Source organism: Chiloscyllium punctatum, chromosome 19 (assembly GCF_047496795.1).
Source record: "Chiloscyllium punctatum isolate Juve2018m chromosome 19, sChiPun1.3, whole genome shotgun sequence".
In the NCBI taxonomy this organism is placed as follows: domain Eukaryota; kingdom Metazoa; phylum Chordata; class Chondrichthyes; order Orectolobiformes; family Hemiscylliidae; genus Chiloscyllium; species Chiloscyllium punctatum.
Genome location: NC_092757.1, coordinates 51,921,831 through 51,947,346, shown reverse-complemented (window position 1 = coordinate 51,947,346; position 25,516 = coordinate 51,921,831). Strand labels below are relative to the sequence as shown.

Sequence of the window (25,516 nt, the reverse complement as noted above, 5' to 3'; positions counted from 1 at the left end):
AGTAGTGCCAAATTTGGTGCTTTTTGCTCTGATACTCAAAAGGCAATATTGACGTAAGCAGAGTAACTACTTTCAGAGGCATCTAACAGCAGTTCCTTAACTGCACTTCATTTTTTAAAAACAGATACTAAGCTGAACCAGTGAATCGAAATATTTGTACTGCTACATTACATCATACTTCTAAGAACTTCTAACTGACACACCAAACTAACTCAAAGCCAACACAGTACTGGTCGGATAAATTATGTGGAATGATCATCAAGCTCACAGAGTCTTCAATTTTTATCAGTTGTCAAGTTGGCTCAATTTTTGCTACATTTGCCTTGCTTTCCTACTCTATTGAGATCTCTGATCTGTTTACTCCAAAACAAAATACTTTCACTGTCAAGCACTGTTACCAAGAAAACTTTTGCCAAGTGAAAATTTGAAAAAAAAAAATTCTGATGCTATCCTGGTCCTTAAAGAGTAGAAACTAAGTTATGGCTCGGATTTAAAACTCAATTCACATAGTGATAGCAACATGTCATAAACAAACTGACTTAAATTTGTCAGTATGTAAATAAAAATCTAATACGAGCAATGCAAAAAAAGGAAGTTCAACTAGTAATAGCAATACTGTTCACACATGTCAGACAGGAACCTGAAGACCATGCAATAAAAAGGAACTCTGCACTTTTAATGTTGACTATAGACCAGTGTTGCAAAATTATTCAACTTTTAAAACATTGGCTGAGAAAAAAAAACAGATAGTCAAAGATAGCAGACTGTGAAGAAAGTCTTTCCTAGCATATGCTGGGGTGCAAAATACCTGAATAGATTAAAATGTATAGTTAATGGTTTATTGTAAAGTTACAGGAGTACTGTTTATCAAAATTAAATTCAGAATACTATCAAGTATTCGGATTAAGTGAAATTGACTATTTGGAATCCTGCTTTCAAATTATGCCCTACTACAGTACTGAAATAACTTAAATTCTTATGCACCTGCAACAAAGGTAAACTCTCCCTCCAGATTCTTCTCAAACTACCTACAGCCTTTGATGCAGTTGACAACACCATTTTCCTAACACCCCTTCACTGCTGGACATTTTTCCTTATCAACTTCTTCAGAGATTTTGTTACAGACCTCTGGAATTATTGGGATTTGAACATGGGCCTTTGGTCCAGAGGTATGAACCACTGCCACTACATCACTACACCTATGTCTCTATTGTTTTTCATTAATTGCCACCAGAAACTAATTAGATATATGCATAAAGACCATTAAGGGCAATGCTAACCACCAAACAAATCGGGGAAGAGGGGAAGGGGCTCTCTCAAAATGGAATTGGAGGGGGAAAATAAAGTACTTTTTTATTCTCAGTTGAATGGGATGCTTCTCTTTTGGCCCAATTCTTAACTAAATTGGAGCCGAAGAATTACTTGAAATGGTTTCTCTTTCTATTCCTACAACATTACTAGACAAGTTGATGAGGGTCGAGCCGTGGATGTTGTGTATATGGACTTCAGTAAGGCATTTGATAAGGTTCCCCATGGTAGGCTTGTTCAGAAGATCAGGAAAAATGGGATACAGGGAAATTTAGCTGTCTGAATACAGAATTGGTCCTATGTAGTGTTTTGTGCAGTCCTTGCATGGGATTTTGTACACTACATTGGTTTTGCTCATGCTGAGTATTGGGTCCTTCATTCTGGTGAGCTGTTGCCTGAGAGTGGCTGTTGGTTTGTGCGCTGTTCTGAGTCCTAGTGGTCACAGTAGTCTGGCTGTCAGTTCAGAAATGCACTCTCAGAACAAAAGACCCGATACCAAGCATGAGCAAAACCAATGTACTGTACAAAATCCCATGCAAGGACTGCACAAAACACTACATAGGACAAACAGGAAGACAGCTAATGATCCGCATCCATGAACACCAACTAGCCACAAAACGACACGACCAGCTATCCTTAGTAGCCACACACGCAGATGACAAGCAACATGAATTCGAGGACAACACTACTATTATAGGACAAGCCAAACAGAGAACAGCCAGGGAATTCCTAGAGGCATGGCACTCATCCACAGATTCAATCAATAAGCACATCGACTTGGACCCAATATACTGACCACTGCAAAGGACAGCTGGAACTGACAACCGGAAGCGGCAGATTCAAACCACTACAAATGCCGGAGGAAAGATCATAGAAGCGCTTCACAGGAGGCTCCCAAGCACTGAGGATGTCCCCTAGACAGGGGGAGAAACATCTGCAACACAAATTCCGAGTTTAAGAGCCGTGAAATCTTGTTGCAGCCCTATAAAACTTTGGTTAGGCCGTACTTGGAATACTGTGTCCAGTTCTGGTCGCCCTATTAGAGGAAAGATGTGGATGCTTTGGAGAGGGTTCAGAAGTAGTTTACTAGGATGCTGCCTGGAATGGAGGGCCTATCTTATGAAGAGAGGTTCACTGAGCTCGGACTTCTCATTGGAAAAAAGGAGGAAGAGAGGGGACCTAATTGAGGTGTACAAGATAATGAGAGGCATAGCTAGAGTTGGTAGCCAGAAACTTTTTCCCAGGGCAGAAATTGTTAATACGAGGGGTCATAGTTTTAAGCTGTTTGGCAGAAAGTATAGAGGGGATGTCAGAGGTGGGTTATTTACGCAGAGAGTTGAGAGAGCATGGAATGCATTGCCAGCAGCAGTTGTGGAAGTGAGGTCATTGGGGATATTTAAGAGACTGCTGGACATGCATATGGTCACAGAAATTTGAGAGTTCATACATTAGGTTTACCTTACATGAGGATCAATGGTTGGCACAACATCGTGGGCTGAAGGGCCTGTTCTATGTTCTATATAACATTATCTCTGAAAGCCTCCAAGGGTCTATCCTTGGCTTCCTCACATTGTTCATTCAACATCCAGACATTTCTCCCACATATACATGAGATAGATTGAAACGATTAAGCGAAGACCAAAAACAAACCGTTTGCTAACTACCATCCCCACTCTTTGCCTGACAGTCTGAGATTACGAGCATATTCGCAACCTAGGTGTCAAATTTAATCTAAAGATGAGCGTTTGTACTCAAATTCATGTCATCATTAAGATTAGTGGAATTGGAAACCGGTAATCATCCATACTTGCTGCTTAAATCCTCGCTACCTCTAAACGTGAGTATTCCAATATGCTCCTAATAGTCTCCATATTGTTTGATAACATTGAACTCATTCAAAACTCTCCTGCATATGTCCCAAAAGCAAGCACTATTCTGCTATCGGTTCTGTACTCACTCACCTGCATTGGCTCCTGATGAAGCAACAATTTACATTTTTCACGTGAGAATTATTATTTTTAAAATCACTTCATGTCTTCCGCCCTCCATCTCCAATCTCCAGCCACACAAGCTTCCAAAATGTCATGTTCCTCTAATTCTAGAATCATGTGCATCCTAGTTGTAATTGCTTCTACCACTAATGGCTGTGCTTGTAGCTGCCTAAGCTCCAGTTCTGGAATACTCTACTTTTACTTCTCCAAAGTTAAAAATCACACAACACCAGGTTATAGTCCAACAGGTTTAATTGGAAGCACACTAGCTCTAAATCATGTTTACTTCTCCAGTTCACCTTCCTCCTTCAAGACTCTCCTTAACATTTAACTTTTCAATCAAGTGATTAGTCATTTCACCTAACGTGTGGTTTGATATCATACTTAGTTTTATAGTGATCCACTGATGTTCTATACACCTTGGAATGCTTCATTGTGATAATCACAATGTTTAGTTTTCTTCACTGCCACTCTTCTCATTTTATCACCCATCTTTGCTAATTATACCTCTCCTGAATGTAGTAACTACGTACCAAGGTTTGGTTCTAAGGACAGTAGGTTATCAATGATGATTTTTTACCCAAGTTGCCACACTTCACATGACAGCCTTGATATTCTACTGAGGGAGCATCACTGCCAAACTCAATCCTGTCTTCACCTGGCATTCCTACCAGAGATTATTTTCCAATCAGATTTTTTTTTTACTCCGTTTCATCAGAATTTTTTAATGGGTCAACCATAGTTCATTGGTAGCTGGCTCAGCTCAAAATCTGTAGTAGTTCTAATACAGTAGTTTGACACAATTTAGATTGACTTAACTCAGTTCTGAGTGAACACAACTGGCCTTCGAAAGAAGTATTAAACAAAAGCCCTGTTTGCCCTCACTGAAAGATGCAAAAGATCTCAAAGTATTATTCAAGAAGCAGAGGATTTCTTCCAATGCCTGGTCTAATGCATTCGTTAATCATAAAATAACTAAATAGTCATGATTATTTGCTGGACAATTGGCTAGAATGGTGATTTGCAGATGCCGGTGTTGGACTGGGTGTACAAAAATTTAAAAATCACACAACACCAGGTTATAGTCCAACAGGTTTATTTGGAAGCACTAGCTTTCGGAGCGACGCTCCTTCATCAGGTGGTTGTGGATGGCAGTACTGTACATGTGATTCCAGCTGTTAAAATCACCTACACCATACCTAATGCAAACAAAATTGGGATGTCCAGCTTAATTGGCTATAAAACACTTTGGGACAGAGAGATAATGAAAGACACTATATAAACGAAAGTCTTATTTTTCAAAAGTATATGGCAGAAACAATTCTCATTTTACTTCTTCTTACTCTTCTCATCTAACTGTATTTTTTTGGTAGTGCATGCTTACACTACTGCTAAGATAAAAAGGAAAATAAAAGAACTAGAACAGTACAAAATCCACAAGTTGTCGAGGAAGGATACAAGACTTTAAAATTTTACTCAGCAACATAATGAACATGTAAACAGGCATGACGAAAAAGGTAGTTAAATTTTGTTAATTCATAATTTTTTTAAAAAATGTTGGATCAACATGTTGAGAGGTTGTAGGGCTTACAGTTTCGTCAAACTGAAGAAGTTGTTTGGGAAAGCCCCACAACACAAACTCTGGATGAAGAATTCAATGGGTTTTTAGGGGATTTTGCATTACAACGATTTGAAATATAGTGCCTTATGATTCCTGAAGAAATTACACAAGAGTTTTATCGCACAAGAGGCTCCTTACTCAAGGACAGTACAATGGGATAACTATATTTATGACACCTTGCAATAATTCAATCTTGCACAAAGATGTGCAAACCTGGTCATGTGATCAATTCACTTGTTTGACTGGAAATGCTTCCCAACCACCAACACTTCCCAAATCATAATAATAATAATAATAATAATATTAATAATAAATATTGTAAAACATTAAACTCCATTGCTCTCCTTTGACATCTCTACTGTCAACATCAAGGAGATGACCACTGACTAGAAACTGAAGTAGAAACAGCCACAAAAACTGATTACAGCAGCAAGTCGATGACTGGGAATTCTGTTGTGAACAACTCACCCCAGACTCCTCAAAGCTTGCTCACCATCTACAAGTCAAGAACATGATGAAATACTCCCCAATTGCCTGGATGGGTACAATTCCAACAATACTCAAGATGCTTTATTCAGGTTAAAATAGTGTACTTGATCTGCATTTGATCAATCATCTTAAACAGTGAACCTACTTACCACTGGCACATACCATATACAAGATGCATTAACTTAGCAAGACTCCTTCAACAGCATCTTCCAAAATGTGGGTCCATAAAACTGGAAAGACAGAACTGTAAACACACGAAAAGACCTTTACCTCAGGTTCCCCTAAACTACAACTTGGAATTATATCCCATCCCTTCACTGCTGTAGGGTCAAAAATTTAAAACTCCCTTCCTTACAGCATGGTGGGTGCACCTGCATCCAATACAAACAGTTCAAGTACATCTGATGTAGTGTGGCACATCAACACTAAGTTCACAAAACCAACACTTACGTCCATGAACAAGTTAGTAAAAAATACATTTTGAAAAGCACAAACTCAAAGAACCTGGAAGTAACAGCCTAATCATTGTAATTTAGGCTTTGAAAGTTAGAACATCAATTCTTGCCAAATTGGTAAAACCACCTTTTTCCCTTTATGGGTGCCTCTCAGATTTTATTTTTAAACATGTTAAAATCAAGATGACAAATTTTTAATGAAAAACTCAAAGCGAAGAGCCAGATTAGATAGAGAAAATCAGATCACCGAAGCTCAAGATGACAAGCAAGAAACTAACAATTAGATAAGGTATATTCAATAATTATTCTCACACTTCATGGGCCTGAAAGCACAGTTTCAAAAGTAACACAATTAGTTTCTGCAATTACAAAAATTACATATTTTATTGTTGAAATAGCTGGACATCTCTGGTAATCATTTAACACATGTTGACTGCTAAAATCAATACGAGTAACATATCACCACGTGAAATCAAATATTCTTTATGACTGAAATGTTAAATAGCTGATGTTAAAATGGAATTTTGCTGCATGTGGTGCAAATGGTACACTGCAATCACTTTGTGCAAAATATCCACTGTGTTAATAACCTCATTGTAGTAATTACTCAGGCTGAACTACATATGCCCTAATAGTACTGGTATGACATGGTTACAGATGGTCTAAGTAAATTGGTAAGTATATATTGCATTACTTATCTAAATATTCAAAGCTGATTTCTCGCTATTTGACATCAGAATTGTACTTCAGAAAGAGAGGCTATACTGAGCAGGAAATGAAACAAACTACATGAATTAGTGTTGCTGAAATACACAGTTTGAAGGTAGCCCTTCCATAAAAGGTTCTGAAATACTTCGATTGGCAGAACAGAAGTGACGACTGTAACTTGCATTTAACATGCAAAATGTCCAGTTCCCAGTAAAAGAAGTTCAAACCAAAGCAATCACTTCCACTCAACCAACACCTGCAGAAGCCACTACCTGCATGATGGAAGGGACGAGGAGGACGAGGACGAGGACGAGGAAATTCAGGCCCAAGTCTGCTTTGTGATCATTGATCTCAGCTACACTTTTGCACACTCTTGCCATATCCCAGATCCTCAAAAAGCACTTTTGGATAGATAGTTTGTCACCTCAAAAACTAGCTCTAGAAAGAAACTAGAATCTGGAAATTTGAGTAAACAAATCAGGATCATAAAAAAATGTAATCTTCCAAATTAACAAAATGACTAAAGACTCTTCCTTGGGCATTATGTTTCAATCAAGGCCTTTGAGAAAAGGGCAGGAAAAGAGGACACAAGGAGTGCCAGATCAGCCATGATCCTATTGAACAATGAAGCAGGATTGAGGGGCCAATCACTACAAAAGTGAGACAACTTGATGAAGATTCCTCACTCTGCTGAGTAAGGCAAGAAGTGAATTTGTTTTATTCATTCATAGGATGTATGCTTCACTGGCTAGGCCAGGCATTTACTGCCCATCCTTATTGTCCAGAGAGCAATTAAGAGTCAACCACATTGGTAAGGATGACAGTATCCTTCTCTGAAGGGCATTAGTGAACCAGATAGATTTTTCTGACAATTGGCAATTTGACTCTTAAATTCCAGTTTTATAATGAATTGAAATTCCATCACTTGGTATGTTGGGATTTGAATCCAGGTTCCCAGAATAATTACCTGGGTCTCTCGAATAAAGTCCAGGTGATAAAACCACTAAGCTGTCACCTTCCCTTAGAAAAAAAAATACAAAAAAAGGAATAACAGGCCTCATCCTGCAGCAAAAAGTGAAAATTTAAACCCACAATGACAAAAAAAGGGAACAGAAAGTCAATCAGAAAATGTGACCCTGGAAGACTGAAAAGAGGGGAATAAATGGGAGTCAAACCCTCCAGCTGAAAACTGCAACATCAACAGGTGACAAAAGTCAATTCAACATCTAACTTACTGAGGAGAAATTCAAACATGCATTGGCAATTAGAGGATTTCAATTAAGTGTTTTACAGGTACTCTTAGATTTCTCTGGACTAGGTTACTGTGCTAGTGAGAGAATTTCATGATGTATACACATTTATCAAATTTTCTTTTTTTTTAAAAAACAAAAATCACTTATGGAATGTGGCCATCTTTGGCTGGACCAGAATTTATTACCCATCCATAACTGTCCTCGAAGGTGGTGGTGAACTGCTTCTCAAATCACTGCAGTCCATGTGTTGTAGGCTGAGTGACAATGCTATTAGAGGGAGTTCCAGCATTTTGATCCAGCAACGCTGAAAGGATGTCAATATGTTTCCAAGTCAGGACAGTGAATGTCATGGAGGGGAAGTTTCAGGTGGTGTTCCTGCATATCTAGATCAAAATGATTGTTGGTTTGGAAGATGTTTTCTAAAGGAGCCTTGGTGTGACAAGTTGTTAGTTAAATCGGAGATCAATTATTTTATATACAAAGTACATGGAGTACTTCACGTAGTGTCCAATCAGCCAATTACTATCATCCATAAAGCTTGCTACAGACCACAAATCCATAACACCAATACAAAATCTCCAAGACAGTGAAACCAGCACAAATAGCTAATACCATAAACCAAAATAATGGTTTCAGAATTGCATCTTGTTGCACAGCTCATTATCATTTGCAGACTATTTACATGTTGCAATTTATGCAAAAAATGGAGTCCTCAGTAAATGGTTTGTTTGTGTAAAATACTACACATAATTACATGTGGCATCATAAAGATATACCACTAGAAAACAGCTTCGTTTTTTTTAAAAAAAGACCTTTGCTACTCTATAAAATGTAAGACAGTAGATTGCACAACTAAAGTAAAATGGCAGTTATTTCAAGTATGCAACATTCTCATGGACAATCTTGTGTGTTGCAAAGGCAAGGCTCAACATGTACTTAAAGAGGAACCAGCTAAAAAAAGAAAATGATACAAAGATTTACTGCAACAACAAAAATGATCTGCTTTGTATTTTAAGTGTTGTATGCCAAAAAGTCACAGAATTTGCTCAGAGTTAAAAATTATCACTTTCATATGTCACAGTAATTATTTATCTATACGTCAGTAAAGCTTTAGAAATGCATCCCATGAAGCCACATCCTCTTAAGGCTGCATAACCATCTTCCAACGCCAGCTACATTTGAGTTTGAAAAATCACATGCTAGTTATCACATTTCTGGTACTTTTTAAAAACAAAATCATCCGTGGTATGTGGACTTTGCCAGCAAGTATTTATTATGAATCTGCAGCACCCACTTTCACCTAGCAAGTATTTATTGACCATCCTTAACTGCCCTTGACAAGATGGTGGTGAACATTACGTTTCCAAATATAATTGCAAGATTTGCTTAGCTGCTTCAGTGTGCAGTTAACACTTAGCTACACTAGCCTGTTAATAGAATGCTTTTCTCTTGTCTCATGTGCCCACTCATACCCATAAGACCATAAGACATAGGAGTGCAAGTAAGGCCATTCGGCCCATCGAGTCCACTCCGCCATTCAGTCATGGCTGATGGGCATTTCAACTCCGCTTACCCGCATTCTCCCCATAGCCCTTAATTCCTCGAGACAACAAGAATCTATCAATCTCTGCCTTGAAGACATTTAGCGTCCCGGCCTCCACTGCACTCTGCGGCAATGAATTCCACAGGCCCACCACTCTCTGGCTGAAGAAATGTCTCCGCATTTCTGTTCTGAATTTACCCCCTCTAATTCTAAGGCTGTGTCCACGGGTCCTAGTCTCCTCACCTAACGGAAACAATTTCCTAGCGTCCGCCCTTTCCAAGCCGTGTCTTATCTTGTACATCTCTATTAAGTCTCCCCTTAATCTTCTAAACTCCAATGAATACAATCCCAGGATCCTCAACCGTTCCTCATATGTTAGACCAACCATTCCAGGGATCATCCGTGTGAATCTCTGCTGGACACGTTCCAGTGCCAGTATGTCCTTCCTGAGGTGTGGGGACCAACATTGGACACAGTACTCCAAATGGGGCCTAACCAGAGCTTTATAAAGTCTCAGTAGCACAACGGTGCTTTTATATTCCAACCCTCTTGAGATAAGTGACAACATTGCATTCGCTTTCTTAATCACGGACTCAACCTGCATGTTGACCTTTAGAGAATCCTCAACTAGCACTCCCAGATCCCTTTGTACTTTGGCTTTACGAATTTTCTCACCGTTTAAAAGTAGTCTGTGCTTTTATTCTTTTTGCCAAAGTGCAAGACCTCGCATTTGTTCACGTTGAATTCCATCAGCCATTTCTTGGACCACTCTCCCAAACTGTCTAGATCCTTCTGTAGCCTCCCCACTTCCTCAGTACTACCTGCCTGTCCACCTAACTTCGTATCATCTGCAAACTTCGCTAGAATGCCCCCAGTCCCTTCATCCAGATCATTAATATATAACATGAACAGCTGCGGCCCCAACACTGAAGCCTGCGGGACACCGCTCGTCACTGGTTGCCATTCCGAAAAAGAACCTTTTATCCCAACTCTGCCTTCTGTCAGACAGCCAATCCTCAATCCATCCCAGTAGCTCATCTCGAACACCATGGGCCCTCACCTTGCTCAGCAGCCTCTCGTGTGGCACCTTACCAAAGGCCTTTTGGAAGTCTAGATAGACCACTTCCACTGAGTTTCCCTGGTCTAACCTACTTGTCACCTCTTCAAAGAATACCAACAGGTTTGTCAGGCATGACCTCCCCTTACTAAATCCATGTTGACTTGTTCCAATCAGACTCTGCTCCAAGAATTTAGAAACTTCATCCTTAATGATGGATTCTAGAATTTAGCAACAACCGAGGTTAGGCTAATTGGCCTATAATTTTCCATCTTTTATCTTGATCATTTCTTGAACAAGGGGGTTACAACAGCGATCTTCCAATCATCCGGGACTTTCCCTGACTCCAGTGACTCTTGAAAGATCTCAACCAACGCCTCCGCTATTTCCTCAGCCACCTCTCTCAGAACTCTAGGATGTATCCCATCGGGGCCAGGAGATTTATCAATTTTAAGATTTTTTAGCTTTTCTAGCACTATCTCTTTTGTAATGGCAACTATACTCAACTCAGCCCCCGACTCCCTTTAATTGTTGGGATATTACTCATGTCCTCCACTGTGAAAACTGACGCAAAGTACTTGTTAAGTTCTCCTGCTATTTCCTTATCTCCTATCACTAGGCTTCCAGCATCAGTTTGAAATGGCCCAATGTCTACTTTTGCCTGTCGTTTGTTTCTTTTGTATTGAAAGAAACTTTTACTATCATTTCTAATATTACTGGCTAGCCTAAATTCATATTTGATCCTCTCCTTTCTTATTACTGTCTTTGTTATCCTCGGTTTTTGTAGCCTTCCCAATCTTCTGATTTCCCTGTGCTCTTGGCCACTTTATAGGATCTCTCTTTTTCTTTAATACATTTCCTGACTTCCTTTGTCAGCCATGGCTGTCTAATCCCTCCTTGAATAATCTTTCTTTTCTTGGGGATGAACCTCTGTACAGTGTCCTTAATTATACCCACCAACTCCGGCCATTTTTGCTCTACTGTCTTCCCCGCTAGCCTCTGCTTCCAGTCTATTTTTGTCAGTTCCTCTCTCATGCCCACATAATTACCTTTATTTAACTGTAACACCATTACATCCGATTTTGCCTTCTCTCTTTCAAACTCCAGACTGAACTCTACCATATTATGATCACTGCTTCCTAAGTGTTCCCTTACTTTAAGATCTTTTATAAAGTCTGGTTCATTGCAAAGCACTAGGTCCAGAATAGCCTGCTCCCTTGTGGGCTCCATGACAAGCTGTTCCAAAAAGCCATCCTGTAAGCATTCCATGAATTCCCTTTCTTTGGATCCACTGGCAACATTATTTACCCAGTCCACCTGCATATTGAAGTCTCCTATGATCACTGTGACCTTGCCTTTCTGACATGCCTTCTCTATTTCCTGGTACATGTTGGGTCCCTGGTCCTGACCACTGTTAGGAGGTCTGTACACAACTCCAATTATGGTTTTTTTGCCTTTGTGGTTCCTCAATTCCACCCACACAGACTCCACATCATCTGACCATATCCAGTTGCTCTTCCAACTGGATTTCTCAATGTTCAACTCTCAACACTGGCTACTCAGTACAATTGTCCTCTGCAGCTCTGTATACACCTCTCCTCAATGCCACCAACCTCCCCACATTTGTTGTTGCTCCACTTCAACCTTGTTTGACATCCTGTTTTTTTCTCAACCCTGCACCTTGCCACACACAAGTAGCATTACAGAAATGCCAACTGTTGTAAACCAGAAACCGCTGAACTTACCTAATTAGCTAATGTAAACTCTCCTTACAAATACTGTAACTTTGGAATGGTGTTAATTAATTCAGCTGATAAAGAAGCAAAACGCAATTTCTCGAAACAGCAAGCTACAAAATCTCAGACACAGCAGATATCCTGGGTTTGATTAGCAGTTTTGCTGAATTATATTATCTTTGTTGGGATAGTAGTGAGCAAGCAAACCAGGAGGTCTGCTAGAAATGGACACGTAAATAGTTGTTGCATTGACAACTAGCTTCAGCTACACAGTGACCGAAACTCAAAGAATGCAATGTCAGTGAAGTCGTGGCCTGTAACACAAAGCACCCACCCGAAAGATGTCAACACCCATGGAAGTGTAAAAAAGTTGAAAAAAAAAGAGTGGAGCAGAGACAAAAAGAAAAGCAAGAGAAAGAAGGGAAAGTGAAAGCTTCAATTAGCCCTATATTCCTGTACTCCCAAAAGACCGACAACCTTATCAAGTATTTATCTAAATCCTTTGAAAAAGAACACTCTGGTTCCAACAAACTTGCATTCTAAATCACAACTCATCACATTAAAATAAATTACTACATTTTTAAAATGTCTTTCTTAAAAAAATAGCAACACAAGGAATGAATGACAGTGAAAGTCCAAAGCAATTCATTGCCTAGCACCAATAAAATTTTAAAGTAATTCCCCAATTACTGGGGCAGATGATAAATATGTTCCACCAATATAACAACCACTCAAGACACCAGCAACTAAACAACAAGGTGGAGTATAGCAGCTAGACACCACAGTATGGTAGCTTAGGCAAATAAAATGGGTTTCAGCCATGCCTCTGAAATCCTGGCACTATAAAACCAAGCCATACAAAAACAAATCAAGAGAATCAATGTCCAAAATACTGCCAGCTTGACACAAAGGCAATCTCACTACTCCAGAAAATAACTAAATTTATTCAAACATGTTTCTCAAAATCTCATCCCAAAAGTAAACATTTTTCCCCCCCCGAAAAAGAATGTAAATGTGTTTCATTAGATAGTACAATCCTTTTGTCTGAAGTCCATACTGTATGATTACCTAATCACAATGTGTTTTCCAACATGGAAGTACTTAATAACTTTATTGATGGATCCACTTACGAGTTAGATCTTAAGAAATTGCCAGCAAATTGTATTAAATACAGTAACCTAAATGGTCCAGATCTACAAGTCCAATCTTGCGGACTACAAGTCCCTAACAACTATAGATGCTAACTTATTTTGAATTTGTTGGTTTTTCTTGAATTACCATCTGTCCTCCATATCAAATGTAGTACAACCATTTCCACTGTTCTATTTTTGTTTTCATTTTGCAGAGTTTTTTTTTACATTCGAGGATGAAACGAGAACTTGGGACTGCATAATCCAGACACTCAATTCAGCATTGGTAGATTAAACTAAGAACATTATAACCTGTCCCAGGTTCTGAAAATAAACACAGTAAGGCTGTAATGGCTACCCAGTTTCAATGCTCGAGACAACAAATGGTACAAGGAACAAGGCAAACAAATCTGAATTTTAATTTCAGATTGCATCCAAAGAAACTGCAGTTATACAGATTAGGTTTGTAGGATCTTTAATTTGAAAGAAAAAAATAGTGCTTCATAATCTCAGAAAATTAATCTTTTTGCAAAGTATGCACATCTGATAAACCATCCGGTTTAGAAAACAAGCCAACATAACAAAACTTTGACACATATTCCTTTAATGTTTAAGTATACCCAGTCAAGATAATTATCATCTTGCAAGAGTAAAAGCTCAACATAATATCTATGTACCGATCTTTCAAAAAAGTTAGGAATGTATAAAACCCTAAGCTGTTGCTTTCCGGAACAATGGACTTTTGGTAAAACATTAGCTCATTAAGCCCAAAGGTTAGCTTGGCAAGCCCCAAAATGATTCTATATCCTTCATGGTATCAGGATACTTATTTCAATTCCTTCCCTCATAATAAAAAAAATCACTTTAACGAGCTATTTAGAAATATGATAGATAAAGGGCATATAACAGCCATATTAAAAATCTGCAATGTGCATCATACATTATCAGATAATTATTTCTTCAGATACATTTAACAAGATATTTAACAAAACAATATATAATGCTGATTATACAAAATTAAAATAACGAGCTATTCTTAGCAACTTGGTAACTGAATTTCCCAATCAAACTGGCTTACATTTAATTATTTAAGCAGTTGATCTATCACATTCTATACAGTGAAGTACATAAGGAGCTATTTAGTTTTTTTTAAAGATAAAGGTTAGTTACACACAAACAATTATTTTTAGCAGATGATGCATAACACAGGGTGTTCTTCTACCTAGGGGAAGATGTGCAAAGATTTATGGTTAATTAAAGCAAATTCCTAAAAGACTGGCTTGAATAACTAGGTCACTCCCTTTCTCAAAAAGAGCTACGAACTATCCCACTTCCCTGAAGCTTTTTCATTCCTGTGGAAAGGGCACCATAATTTTCCAGTGGTGTGTGTTTTCTAAGGGTAGGATGAAAGGCCTTGCCCAGTAGCAACAGCAGACACTACTGACTGAGACTTTCTCCCCAACAGCACCACAGAACACACGCAGGCACATTAAGCCTTTAAGTAAAGTAGAAAATGATCCTTAAAGGCTGACCTGAGAGGTGTCATAATCTTCATCATCAGGACTCAGTGCCATGACCTTTCACAATTCATGCTGCCCAACCAAAGAAATCCAGTCATGGCTCTACTAAGCACACTCTCACAGAATACACTCAACATTCATTAAGGAGCTTCCTCCATCTAACGCTGCTCAACCTAACTTCACAATGAAAAGCCTAGCTCTCCGGGTGATTGACATGCGCACCGCCCAATCGGTGCTGTCGGTTCACAGGTCCACCCGCCTACCAGGGTAACGTTGTCCAATCGAGACGCGGTATGGGGGGGCGGGCCCTGTGCTGCAGCTCACAGCATGGCGAGGGGGTGGGGCGGGGAGCTGGTGTCAATCACAGCGCGCGGGCGGTGCGTTGGCGATTCAAACGTGAGCACGCGCGGAGAAGCGGCGCACGCGGTGCGCTGACGGGCAGAATTCCCACAATCCAACTACACTGCGCATGGCAACTGACAAATCCCGGCCTCCAGCGTCGGACGTACCGTGTGCGTAATGACGTCTACCCAGCCTCTATTGGTTCCTGGAGTCGTCAATCAATAGCGTCTGCTGCCATCATGTTGATTGACATTTTCAGGCGCGATGGCAAAAGCTGAAGAAATAGGGGTGGAGTGTAAGAGAGGCGGGAAAAGTCATGGTTCTGCCTCCTGCGAATGTGAGATTTATTTATTTTTGTTTGCTGCTAAGTAGAAATAGAGGTGTGATTTTAAAGAGTGTCCCACCTAGTCATGATGGGATGGCGTCAATGGTATTCATCGCAAAATCTTGCAAATTTGAAAATGCATGCGCATGTATCTGCAGAGAGTAAACTGAAGTTAATGTTTCAACTCAATGGCTTTTTTTTAAACCGAGTTAGGAAACGTTAGAGATATTATAAGTGTGAACTTCTCTCCACAATAGAGGGGTCAGTTACTAGAAGACACAGTTTTAAGATAAGGAGGTGAGAGCGAATTTGAATTAAAGGTTCTTCACTCAGACGATGTGGGCAGCTAGAACTCACTGTCTAAAACGCTGATAAAAGCAGAAACCATATCAATATTTAAGAAATATTTAGATAAGCACTTGAAACCCATACAAGGTATAGGCCAAGTGCTGGGAAATGAATTGGAATAGATGGATGTTTAATGATTAGAACTGACACAATGGGCCGAGTGGCCTCTTTATGGGCTGTAAAACTGACTGACTCTTAAATAAAAAGAGTGGGGTAATGTGGTAAAAGAACAGAAGGGAACATTCTGAGGGTGATAAACTGGATGGATTGAAAAATGGTTTTGGGGTAATACTACTAGCATGGAACCTCAGCAAGAACATGGGTTTGTTCATATCTGTCATTGTATAACACATGCACGTGCAACCATATGATGGAAACAGCCTGAGCATGCAAATCATGATGTTAAATCACATGCAGCACTGATTTAACACAATGGTACAATTTCAGTGCTTAACATTCCACCTAAAACCTGATCTTAACTTTGCTCAGCTGAAGACATTCAATAGCAGTAAAAGGCCCACACCATTGCTATATAAAAGGGTTGTAAACTACTTAGTAGGTCAGTTATATATTTTCTGTTAAGTGTTACAAGTGTCTGATACATTCAGTAGCTTAATTCAGGTACTAAAGTCCACGGAATGGTGTAGCAGTTGCTGAAGGACTTTTTGCTGACTTCAAGGCTTCTTCATAAGCTGTCTGTTGCCAGATATGAATTCACCAGTAGATATTTTGCTCAGGGCTACATGAAACAGGACAAGCTGTGGGAGAAGAGCTCTGAACAGGAGGTCATATCCATCAAGGATGTTCAGAGCCTCAGTGAGGAGTAGTGTGTGTGACTTTTGCACTTTAGTGAAGTTTCTTTAATTACATTTGTTCTAAAATTAGACCTTCAGGGCAGGGTAAGAGCCAGTTGCCAGAAGTGTTTTTAAATACAACTCCTTGTAGGATGAAACTAAAGATGTTTGCAATATTTTGTAGTTTGTTGTCCACTATTGTATAAGGAAGGTGTTCATAGAGAGCTCATGATTTTCATTCTCTAGTATGGTAAAGCAGCTGGAGTGAGTATATGGTGCCACTGTGATTGCAGACTCCACAATGATGCAATGTGTCTTTGCCTTCATCAGTTTTCTAGAATGGAACTCTTGGAATTACTGCATAGTTTGGTGATCACCCTTTCCCCATCTGCTTGCATGCTTCCACTCTGGAGTAGCCATCTCTCTCATCAAGCTATCCATGTAGTTCTCAGCCTCATGGACAACCGTGTTCACATTCCAAAACCTGGTGTTCTAGTTGCTGCACACTGTGACACTTAATGCAAATGTATTTATTTAGGTCAAGAAGGCATTTGGTATGCTTTCCTTTATTGGTCAGAGTATTGAGTACAGGAGTTGGAAGGTCATGTTGCGGCTGTACAGGACATTGGTCAGGCCACTATTGGAATATTGCATGCAATTCTGATCTCCTTCCTATCAGAAAGATGTTGTGAAACTTGAAAGGGTTCAGAAAAGAATTACAAGGATGTTGCCAGGGTTGGAGGATCTGAGCTACAGGAAAAGGCTGAACAGGCTGGGGCTATTTTCCCTCGAGCTTTGGAGGGTGAGGGGTGACCTTATAGAGGTTTACAAAATTATGAGGGGCATGGTTAGAATAAATAGACGAAGTCTTTTCCCTAGGGGTCGGGGAGTCTGGAACTAGAGGGCACAGGATTAGGGTGAGAGGGGAAAGATATAAAAGAGACCTACGGGGCAACGTTTTCATACAGAGGGTGGTACGTGTATGGAATGAACTACCAGAGGAAGTGGTGGAGGCTGGTACAATTGCAACATTTAAGAGGCATTTGGATGGGTTTATGAATAGGAAGGGTTTGGAGGGATATGGGCCGGGTGCTGGCAGGTGGAACTAGATTAGGTTGGGATATCTGGTCGGCATGGATGGGTTGGACAAAGGGTCTGTTTCCATGCTGTATATCTCTATGACTCTGTTTAGAATACTGTGTCCAGCGGAGATTCACACAAATAATTCCTGGAATGGTAGGCCTGACATACAATGAATGGCTGAGGATCCTGGGATTGTATTCATTAGAGTTTAGAAGGTTGAGGGGAGATCTAATAGAAACTTACAAGATAATGCATGGCTCAGAAAGGGTGAATGCTGGGAATTTGTTTCAGTTAGGTGGGGAGACTAGGATCCATGAGCACAGCCTTAGAATTAGAGAGAGTCAATTTAGAATGGAAATGAGAAGACATTTGTTGTGGAATTCATTGCTATGAAGCACAGTGGAGGCCAGGGTGTTGAATGTCTTCAAGGCAGAGACTGATAAATTCTTGATCTTGCAAAGAATTAAGGGATATGGGGAGAGTGCGGGTAAGTGGAGTTGAAATACCCATCAACCATGACTGAATGGCGGAGTGGACTCAATGGGCCGAACAGCCTTACTTCCACTCCTATTTCTTACAGTCTTATGATATATGGAGACATTGACTGAGACCTTGCTCCAAAGTTCTGGGTGTCATGGTGAAGATGATAGGATGGCCCTTTATCCACAAGAGTTCTCCAAACAACCAATGTGAAGGGAATGGGAGCAGACAGCTGGGGAAGTCAGTGCTAAGAGCCAACCTCGAGCATCTGGTTGCAGTGCACACATGAAGAGGATCAATGAGCATACACAAATAGTCAAGGTCAGTGAGTTAATCACCAAATGTCATAATCCTAACAACTAGCCTTTGACAAATAGCCTCAGATACTGGTGAATTAATCACATTGTCAATACTCACTTATAAACAACCCCAATGTGTCATAGTCGCACCCCTAGCACTGTCACACACCTCACACCATGTCTCTCAATATGCACATACTGCCATTTATTCAACTCTAACAGCCCTAACACCCGAATATGGTGCACCACATTCACGAACACACCTTCCTCTCCCTTGCCAGACATGGTGTACAATGTAGCATCACCTGATTGGTGCGGTAAAGTCCTAGCCACATGTCCAAACCTCCTTCAGAAGGCAGTGGTTACTGTTATTGAATTAGATATATAAAGCTGAGTTAGTTTAAATTACCAATCAAGATAATTCCCAGGTTTCTAGCTGGATAGATCATGTCGTGACTTGTTTTAACAAAGTGGTTTTTTCACAAACATAAGCATGCAATGCTTAGATTTTGCCTTAACAATAAAACAGAAGTTCATTACAAAACAAATAAAGATAAAATAGAATAATATACCATCTACTTTAGTAATTCAATTTTTTTAAACAATGTAAAAGTATAATACCATTAGTCCCAAAACATTTCTTTATAAATTGAAAGGAAACAGCTTTTTATATAATTCAAACACACCCTTGGTACAGCACCCAAAATGCTACAATATTCACACCAGAGTCTCTATATCTAACACATTTGCAGGAATCATAATAATTGGGGAATCTTGGCTGCATTTTTGAATTCATCGAATTTAAGAGGGTGTTTTACATAACCTCATGGATTATATGTCCTTGCCTTCTCAGGAACACTGTTCTATACAGTTATCTTATTCCAGGGACTTCACGGGACACAGTCGAAGAGTGTGGTGCTGGAAAAGCACAGCTGGTCGGGCAGCATCTGAGGAGCAGGAGAGTCAACATTTCAAGCATAAGCCCTCCATCAGGAATGACACGGGACACAGTAAAACGAAATGTAAACTTCTTTGTATAAGTTGTGTGTCTCCCACTTAAGCTTAAAAGATCATCTACAAAAAACAAAACTATTCCAACTTATGTGAAATTTGAAAGAGAGAAATAATAACCCTATGAGGAAGCGATTTGCAATTCCAGTTTAATAGTTGAATTCCAAGTAACATAAGCTGGCCGAGGTGTTAGATATAGAGACTCTGGTGTGAATATTGTAGCATTTTGGGTGCTGTACCAAGGGTGTGTTTGAATTATATAAAAAGCTGTTTCCTTTCAATTTATAAAGAAATGTTTTGGGACTAATGGTATTATACTTGTACATTGTTTTAAAAAAATTGAATTACTAAAGTAGATGGTATATTATTCTATTTTATCTTTATTTGTTTTGTAATGAGCTTCTGTTTTATTGTTAAGGCAAAATCTAAGCATTGCATGCTTCTGTTTGTGAAAAAAACCACTTTGTTAAAACAAGTCACGACATGATCTATCTAGCTATAAACCTATCTGGGAATTATCTTGATTGGTAATAACATTTGTAGGAATCATAATAATTGGGGAAGCTTGGCTGGATTTTTGAATTCATTGAATTTAAGAGGGTGTTTTACATAACCTCATGGACTATATGTCCTTGCCTTCTCAGGAACACTGCTCTATACAGTTATCTTATTCCAGGGACTTCACGGGACACAGTCGAAGAGTGTGGTGCTGGAAAAGCACAGGAATGACACAGGACACAGTAAAACGAAATGTAAACTTCTTTGTATAAGTTGTGTGTCTCCCACTTAAGCTTAAAAGATCATCTGCAAAAAACAAAGCTATTCCAACTTATGTGAAATTTGTAAGAGAGAAAGAAATGCTATGAGATTGGACATTTGCATTATTCAAATTGGAGAAAAATTTTGAGTTTATAAGGGAAGTTTTGATCATGGAAGAATTCAGAAATGGTGTTACCATAAATTTGAAAAGCGTCAAGTATTCCAAATCAAAGAAACAGAAGTTGTCGTAAATGTCCAAGATATCTCTCATAAACAATTACAAGTGGGAAAATAGTCAGATGGAAATCCACAAGGATATTGGAGGAAGAGAACATCTGCAGATGGATAAAGCATTATTTTAAGATAAGAGATAGAAGGATGTCAAAGCAACAAAACAGAAAGGCTTAAACAGAAAAGGGATGTAAAGAAGTTAACATGCTTTTGTTGTAATAATTTGGACTTGGACATACCAAAGCCAACTGCTGAAAATTAAATGGGAGACCAATTGTAGTTGTAGGAAGATCTAAGGAGTCTTCAGATAAGAAGTAGGCATCAGAGAAGGAAGAAGGTACTAAGACTGTTCTGACCTATCTATCCCTTGTTCGCACCAATGCCCTGGTACACAGGGAACATCTTTCTTTGAGAATATATTTCTTTGGAATCTACTAAGAAGAAATGGCTCAGAACAATCATAAAATATCTTTTATGAAGAATAACTAGGAAAAGTATTTTATCTCAAAAGGGAAGGTATTTCCTGATGTTTCAAATGAAAGAGGTAAGCCAGGAACGATATTGAGAGATACTAGAGCAAGTCAATCACTGATGCTGGCTGATGATGATGTCATTTGTTTACCCGAGGGGTTGGTGAAGGAGAAAATATTAATTGGAACTGATTCATGGGAGTCATAAACCGGTCTCATTGTACAGGGTTAAATTAAAGAGTTATTTGGTAGATGGGGAGCTAGTATTTGAAGTAGTGAAATAAATTTCTATAGAGGGAATTGATTTTATTTTGGAAAATAACCTGGCAGCCCCAAGAATATTGGATTTGCCAAAGTGGTAGAAAAGATAATGGAGGTGAAAGAAACTAAAATATTACAAAAAGACCTTCCTGACATCCAACCAAGTACATGTAGTAGACTCTCAATAGATTGAGTAAGGACCAGGACTGAAAACTAATATCTTCTAATGATTGTGGATGTTTCTACAAGATTTCCGAAAACAGTTCCTTTAGGAAAAATTACGACAAAATTGATAGTGGACAGGAAGTTCAATCTTTTTTACAAGATTTATATTACCCAATGAAATATATTCAGATCAAGGCTCAAAATCTGTGTTACTGATATTTAAAAAATGAAGACCATATTGAGAATTAAAGAATTCACATCTTCTGCATGTTGCCTATAATCTCAAGTTGCATTGAAAAAATGGTATCAGACTTTGAAGACTACAATAGAGTTTTTTCCAAGAATGACCGAATGATTGGGATAAGGAAATTCCATTGTTACTATTTGCCTGTAGCATTACTCTAAATGAGTAGTCAGGATTTCGTCCTTTTGAACAAATATATGGACATGAGGTAAGAGGACCACTTGAATTAATTAAGGAAAGATTGACAAACCAAAACTCAGAAACATTGCTTCTAATCTATGTCTCAAAGACCTTTGTTGGTTAATGCATCGAATATAGGAGTTGGGAGATCATGTTACAGCTGTACAAGAAATTGGTTAACCTACTTTGGGAATACTAGAGTCATAGACACGTATAGCATGGAAATAGACCCTTCGGTCCAACCCGTCCATTCCGACCAGATATCCCAACCCAAACTAGTCCTACCTGCCAGCACCCAGCCCATATCCCTCCAAACCCTTCCTATTCATATACCCATCCAATTGCCTCTTAAATGTTGCAATTGTACCAGCCTCCACTACATCTTCTGGCAGCTCATTCCATACACGTGCCACCCTCTGCGTGAAAAAGTTGCCTCTTAGGTCTCTTTTATATCTTTCCCCTCTCACCCTAAACCTATGCCCTCTAGTTCTGGACTCCCCGACCCCAGGGAAAAGACTTTGTCTATTTATCCTAACCATGCCCCTCATAATTTTGTAAACCTCTATAAGGTTCAGCCTCCGACGCTCCACGGAAAACAACCCCAGCCTGTTCAGCCTCTCTCTGTAGCTCAGATCTTCCAACCCTGGCAAGATCCTTGTAAATCTTTTCTGAACCCTTTCAAGTTTCACAACATCTTTCCGATAGGCAGGAGACCAGAATTGCACACAATATTCCAACAGTGACCTAACCAATGTCCTGTACAGCTGCAACATGACCTCCCAACTCCTGTACTCAATACTCTGACCAATAAAGGAATGCATACCAAACGCTTTCTTCGCTATCCTATCTACCTGCGACTCCACATTCAAGGAGCTATGAACTTGCACTCCAAGGTCTCTTTGTTCAGCAACACTCCCTAGGACCTTACCATTTAGTATATAAGTCCTGCTAAGATTTGCTTTCCCACAATGCAGCACCTTGCCTTTATCTGAATTAAACTCCATCTGCCACTTCTCAGTCCAATGGCCCATCTGGTCCAGATCCTGCTGTAATCTGAGGTAACCTTCTTCGCTGTCCACTACACCTTCAATTTTGGTGTCATCTGCAAACTTACTAACTGTACCTCTTATGCTCGCATCCAAATCATTTATGTAAATGACAAAACGTAGAGGACCCAGCACCGATCCTTGTGGCACTCCACTGGTCACAGGCCTCCAGTCTGAAAAACAGCCCTCCACCACCACCCTTTGTCTTCTACCTTTGAGTCTTTTCTGTATCCAACTGGCTAGTTCTCCCTGTATTCTGTGAGATCTAACCTTGCTAATCAGTCTCCTATGGGGAACCTTGTCGAACGCCTTACTGAAGTCCATATAAATCACATCTACTGCTCTGCCCTCATCAATCTTCTTTGTCACTTCTTCAAAAAACTCAATCAAGTTTGTGCGGCATGATTTCCTATGCACAAAGCCATGTTGACTATGCCGAATCAGTCCTTGCCTTTCCAAATACATGTACATCCTGTCCCTCAGGATTCCCTCCAACAACTTGCCCATCACTGAGGTCAGGCTCACCAGTGTATAGTTCCCTGGCTTGTCTTTGCCGCCCTTCTGAAACAGTGGCATCATGTTTGCCAACCTCCAGTCTTCCGGCACCTCACCTGTGACTCTCGATGGTACAAATATCTCAGCAAGAGAACCAGCAATCACTTCTCTAGCTTCCCACAGAGTTCACGGGTACTCCTGAGCAGGTACTGGGGATTTATCCACCTTTAACCATTACTGCATGCAATTCTGGTCTCCTTTCTATAGGAAGGATGTTGTGAAACTTGAAAGTGTTCAGAAAAGGTTACAAGGATGTTGCCAGGGTTGGAGGGTTTGAGCTATAGGAAGAGCTGAATAGGATGGGGTTATTTTTCCTGAATATTTGGAGGTTGAGGGCCGACCTTTATAGAGGTTTGTAAAATCATGAGGGGTATGGAAAGGGTGAATAGACAAGATATTTTCCCAGAGGTGGGGGAGTCCAAAACTAGAAGGTATAAGTTTAAGGGACCTAAGGAGCAACTTTTTCACACAGAGGATGGTGCATGTATGGAAGTGGTGAAGGCTAGTACAATTAGAACATTTAAAAGGCATCTGGATGGATATGTGAGTAGGAGGGGCTTAGAGCATTATGGGCCACGTGCTGGCAAATGGGACTATATAAATTTAGGATATCTGGTCAGCATGGAAGAGATGGAGCAAAGGGTCTGATTCAGTGCTGTACGTCTCAATGCCTCTAAATGTCAACTGAGTCAGAATCTGACTAGCACATGTGAGTTGGCAAAAAAAAACTGAAAGCAGCTCAATAAATAATGAAAAGTAGGGCAAATAAAACAGCCAATGTTTGAAATTTTGTTATAGAAAGCAGGATGTTAGTGTTGTTGCACTTATCAGAGGAACCATTAAAAGCAAGGTTCACTGGACCTTATCAAATTAAGAAGAGATGCAATGATGTGAATTATGTTGTGAGTAGTCCGGATAGGAAAAAAAGTCAAAGAATGTGTCATGTTGACATGTTGAAAAGATATTATCGTAGCGATGACAGTCAGGAGAAAATTGTACTTACAAAAGTGAAAGAAATAGGGAATGATATAAAGATATCAGAACAGTGGCAGAATGAATCTGAAATAGAAAATTCAAAGTTAACTTCCCAAGAACCAAATTTGAAAATAAAGAATTACTGAACAAGTTAGTTAGCATCACGCTTAACTTCCAGAAAACCATCGAGGTGACTTAGAGGGTTATTACAGAATTGCAAATCAATGTATGGAATTAGGCCTGAAGAAAATAGTTTGGTTGTTGTGATGTGGATGTGGGGAATGCTGCACCTATAAAACAACAAACTACTGTTTCAGTCCAGAAGGGTTACCTTAGATAAGGGAATAGATTAAATTGAAGATGAACAGTAACATTATTGAATCAAGTCAGAGCACCTGTTGTGATAGTGACAAAACCAGCTGGTTCACAAGTGGACCCAATCCCATACCAGACTTCGAGAAACATGGCAAATGAATGGACATGCCAAGTTTGTCACAACTTGCTATAGTATTATCGATATACTTCTTTAACCAAGAGAGCTAAATAAACCTAATAAATGCACCCCCTCACAGACTTAAGACACTCTGCACTCACTACACACACACACACATACACTTTCTACACACTCACAACCCAGACAGACACACACACATATATTTTGTGGAGTGAATTTGTACTTGGAGGGTTACACTGTACTTTGCTCAAAAACTGCATGAATTCATGTAAAACTCTGTTATCTCACTTTTTAGATTAGAATCAATCTAAACAGCATGGCATAGACAGAGAACACAGGGTGCTAACGCCTTCAACATATTGTCTAGCTATCACCATTGTTAACAGCTAACCTGAGAATGCAACTTTTTTTTAAAAAAGGTTTTGTGATTTACACATGAAAGAAGTGAAACTGTCTTGGTATTCTAACAGATGAAAGGCTTAACAGACAGTCAATGTTTCAACGTATAACTTCAGTTACATCACACTGTAAATTTTTGCTATAAATTCTGTGTGTTAGGATTGAGCCCTCCACTACCACCTGATGAAGGAGCGATGCTCCGAAAGCTAGGGTGCTTCCAATTAAACCTGTTGGACTATAACCTGGTGTTGTGTGAGTTTTAACTTTTACACCCCAGTCTCCAG

General features: G+C 39.5%; 1 protein-coding gene and 1 long non-coding RNA gene across 5 annotated transcripts in view; one reads left to right on the top strand and one right to left on the bottom strand.

The window, feature by feature from the left end:
- Positions 1-15,005, bottom strand: part of LOC140491343 (lysine-specific demethylase 2B-like) — a 171,393-nt gene extending 156,388 nt beyond the window's left edge. Inside the window, exon 1 of one of the 3 annotated variants that reach the window (XM_072589383.1) lies at positions 14,824-15,005. In XM_072589383.1, coding sequence (XP_072445484.1) covers positions 14,824-14,865 — 42 coding nt within the window. In that variant the 5' untranslated portion in view covers positions 14,866-15,005. The remainder of the gene's footprint in view (positions 1-14,823) is intronic. The other 2 variants (XM_072589382.1, XM_072589384.1) reach the window with 2 other exon arrangements.
- Positions 15,006-15,420: 415 nt separating this feature from the next.
- LOC140491236 (uncharacterized) lies at positions 15,421-21,546 on the top strand. 2 transcript variants are annotated; one of them, XR_011963242.1, is made up of 3 exons: positions 15,421-15,490; positions 19,336-19,504; positions 20,138-21,546. It is a non-coding gene; the product is annotated as an uncharacterized lncRNA (long non-coding RNA). The 2 variants fall into 2 exon arrangements; XR_011963243.1 differs by lacking the exon at positions 15,421-15,490 and adding an exon at positions 18,325-18,504.
- Positions 21,547-25,516: the final 3,970 nt, after the last annotated feature.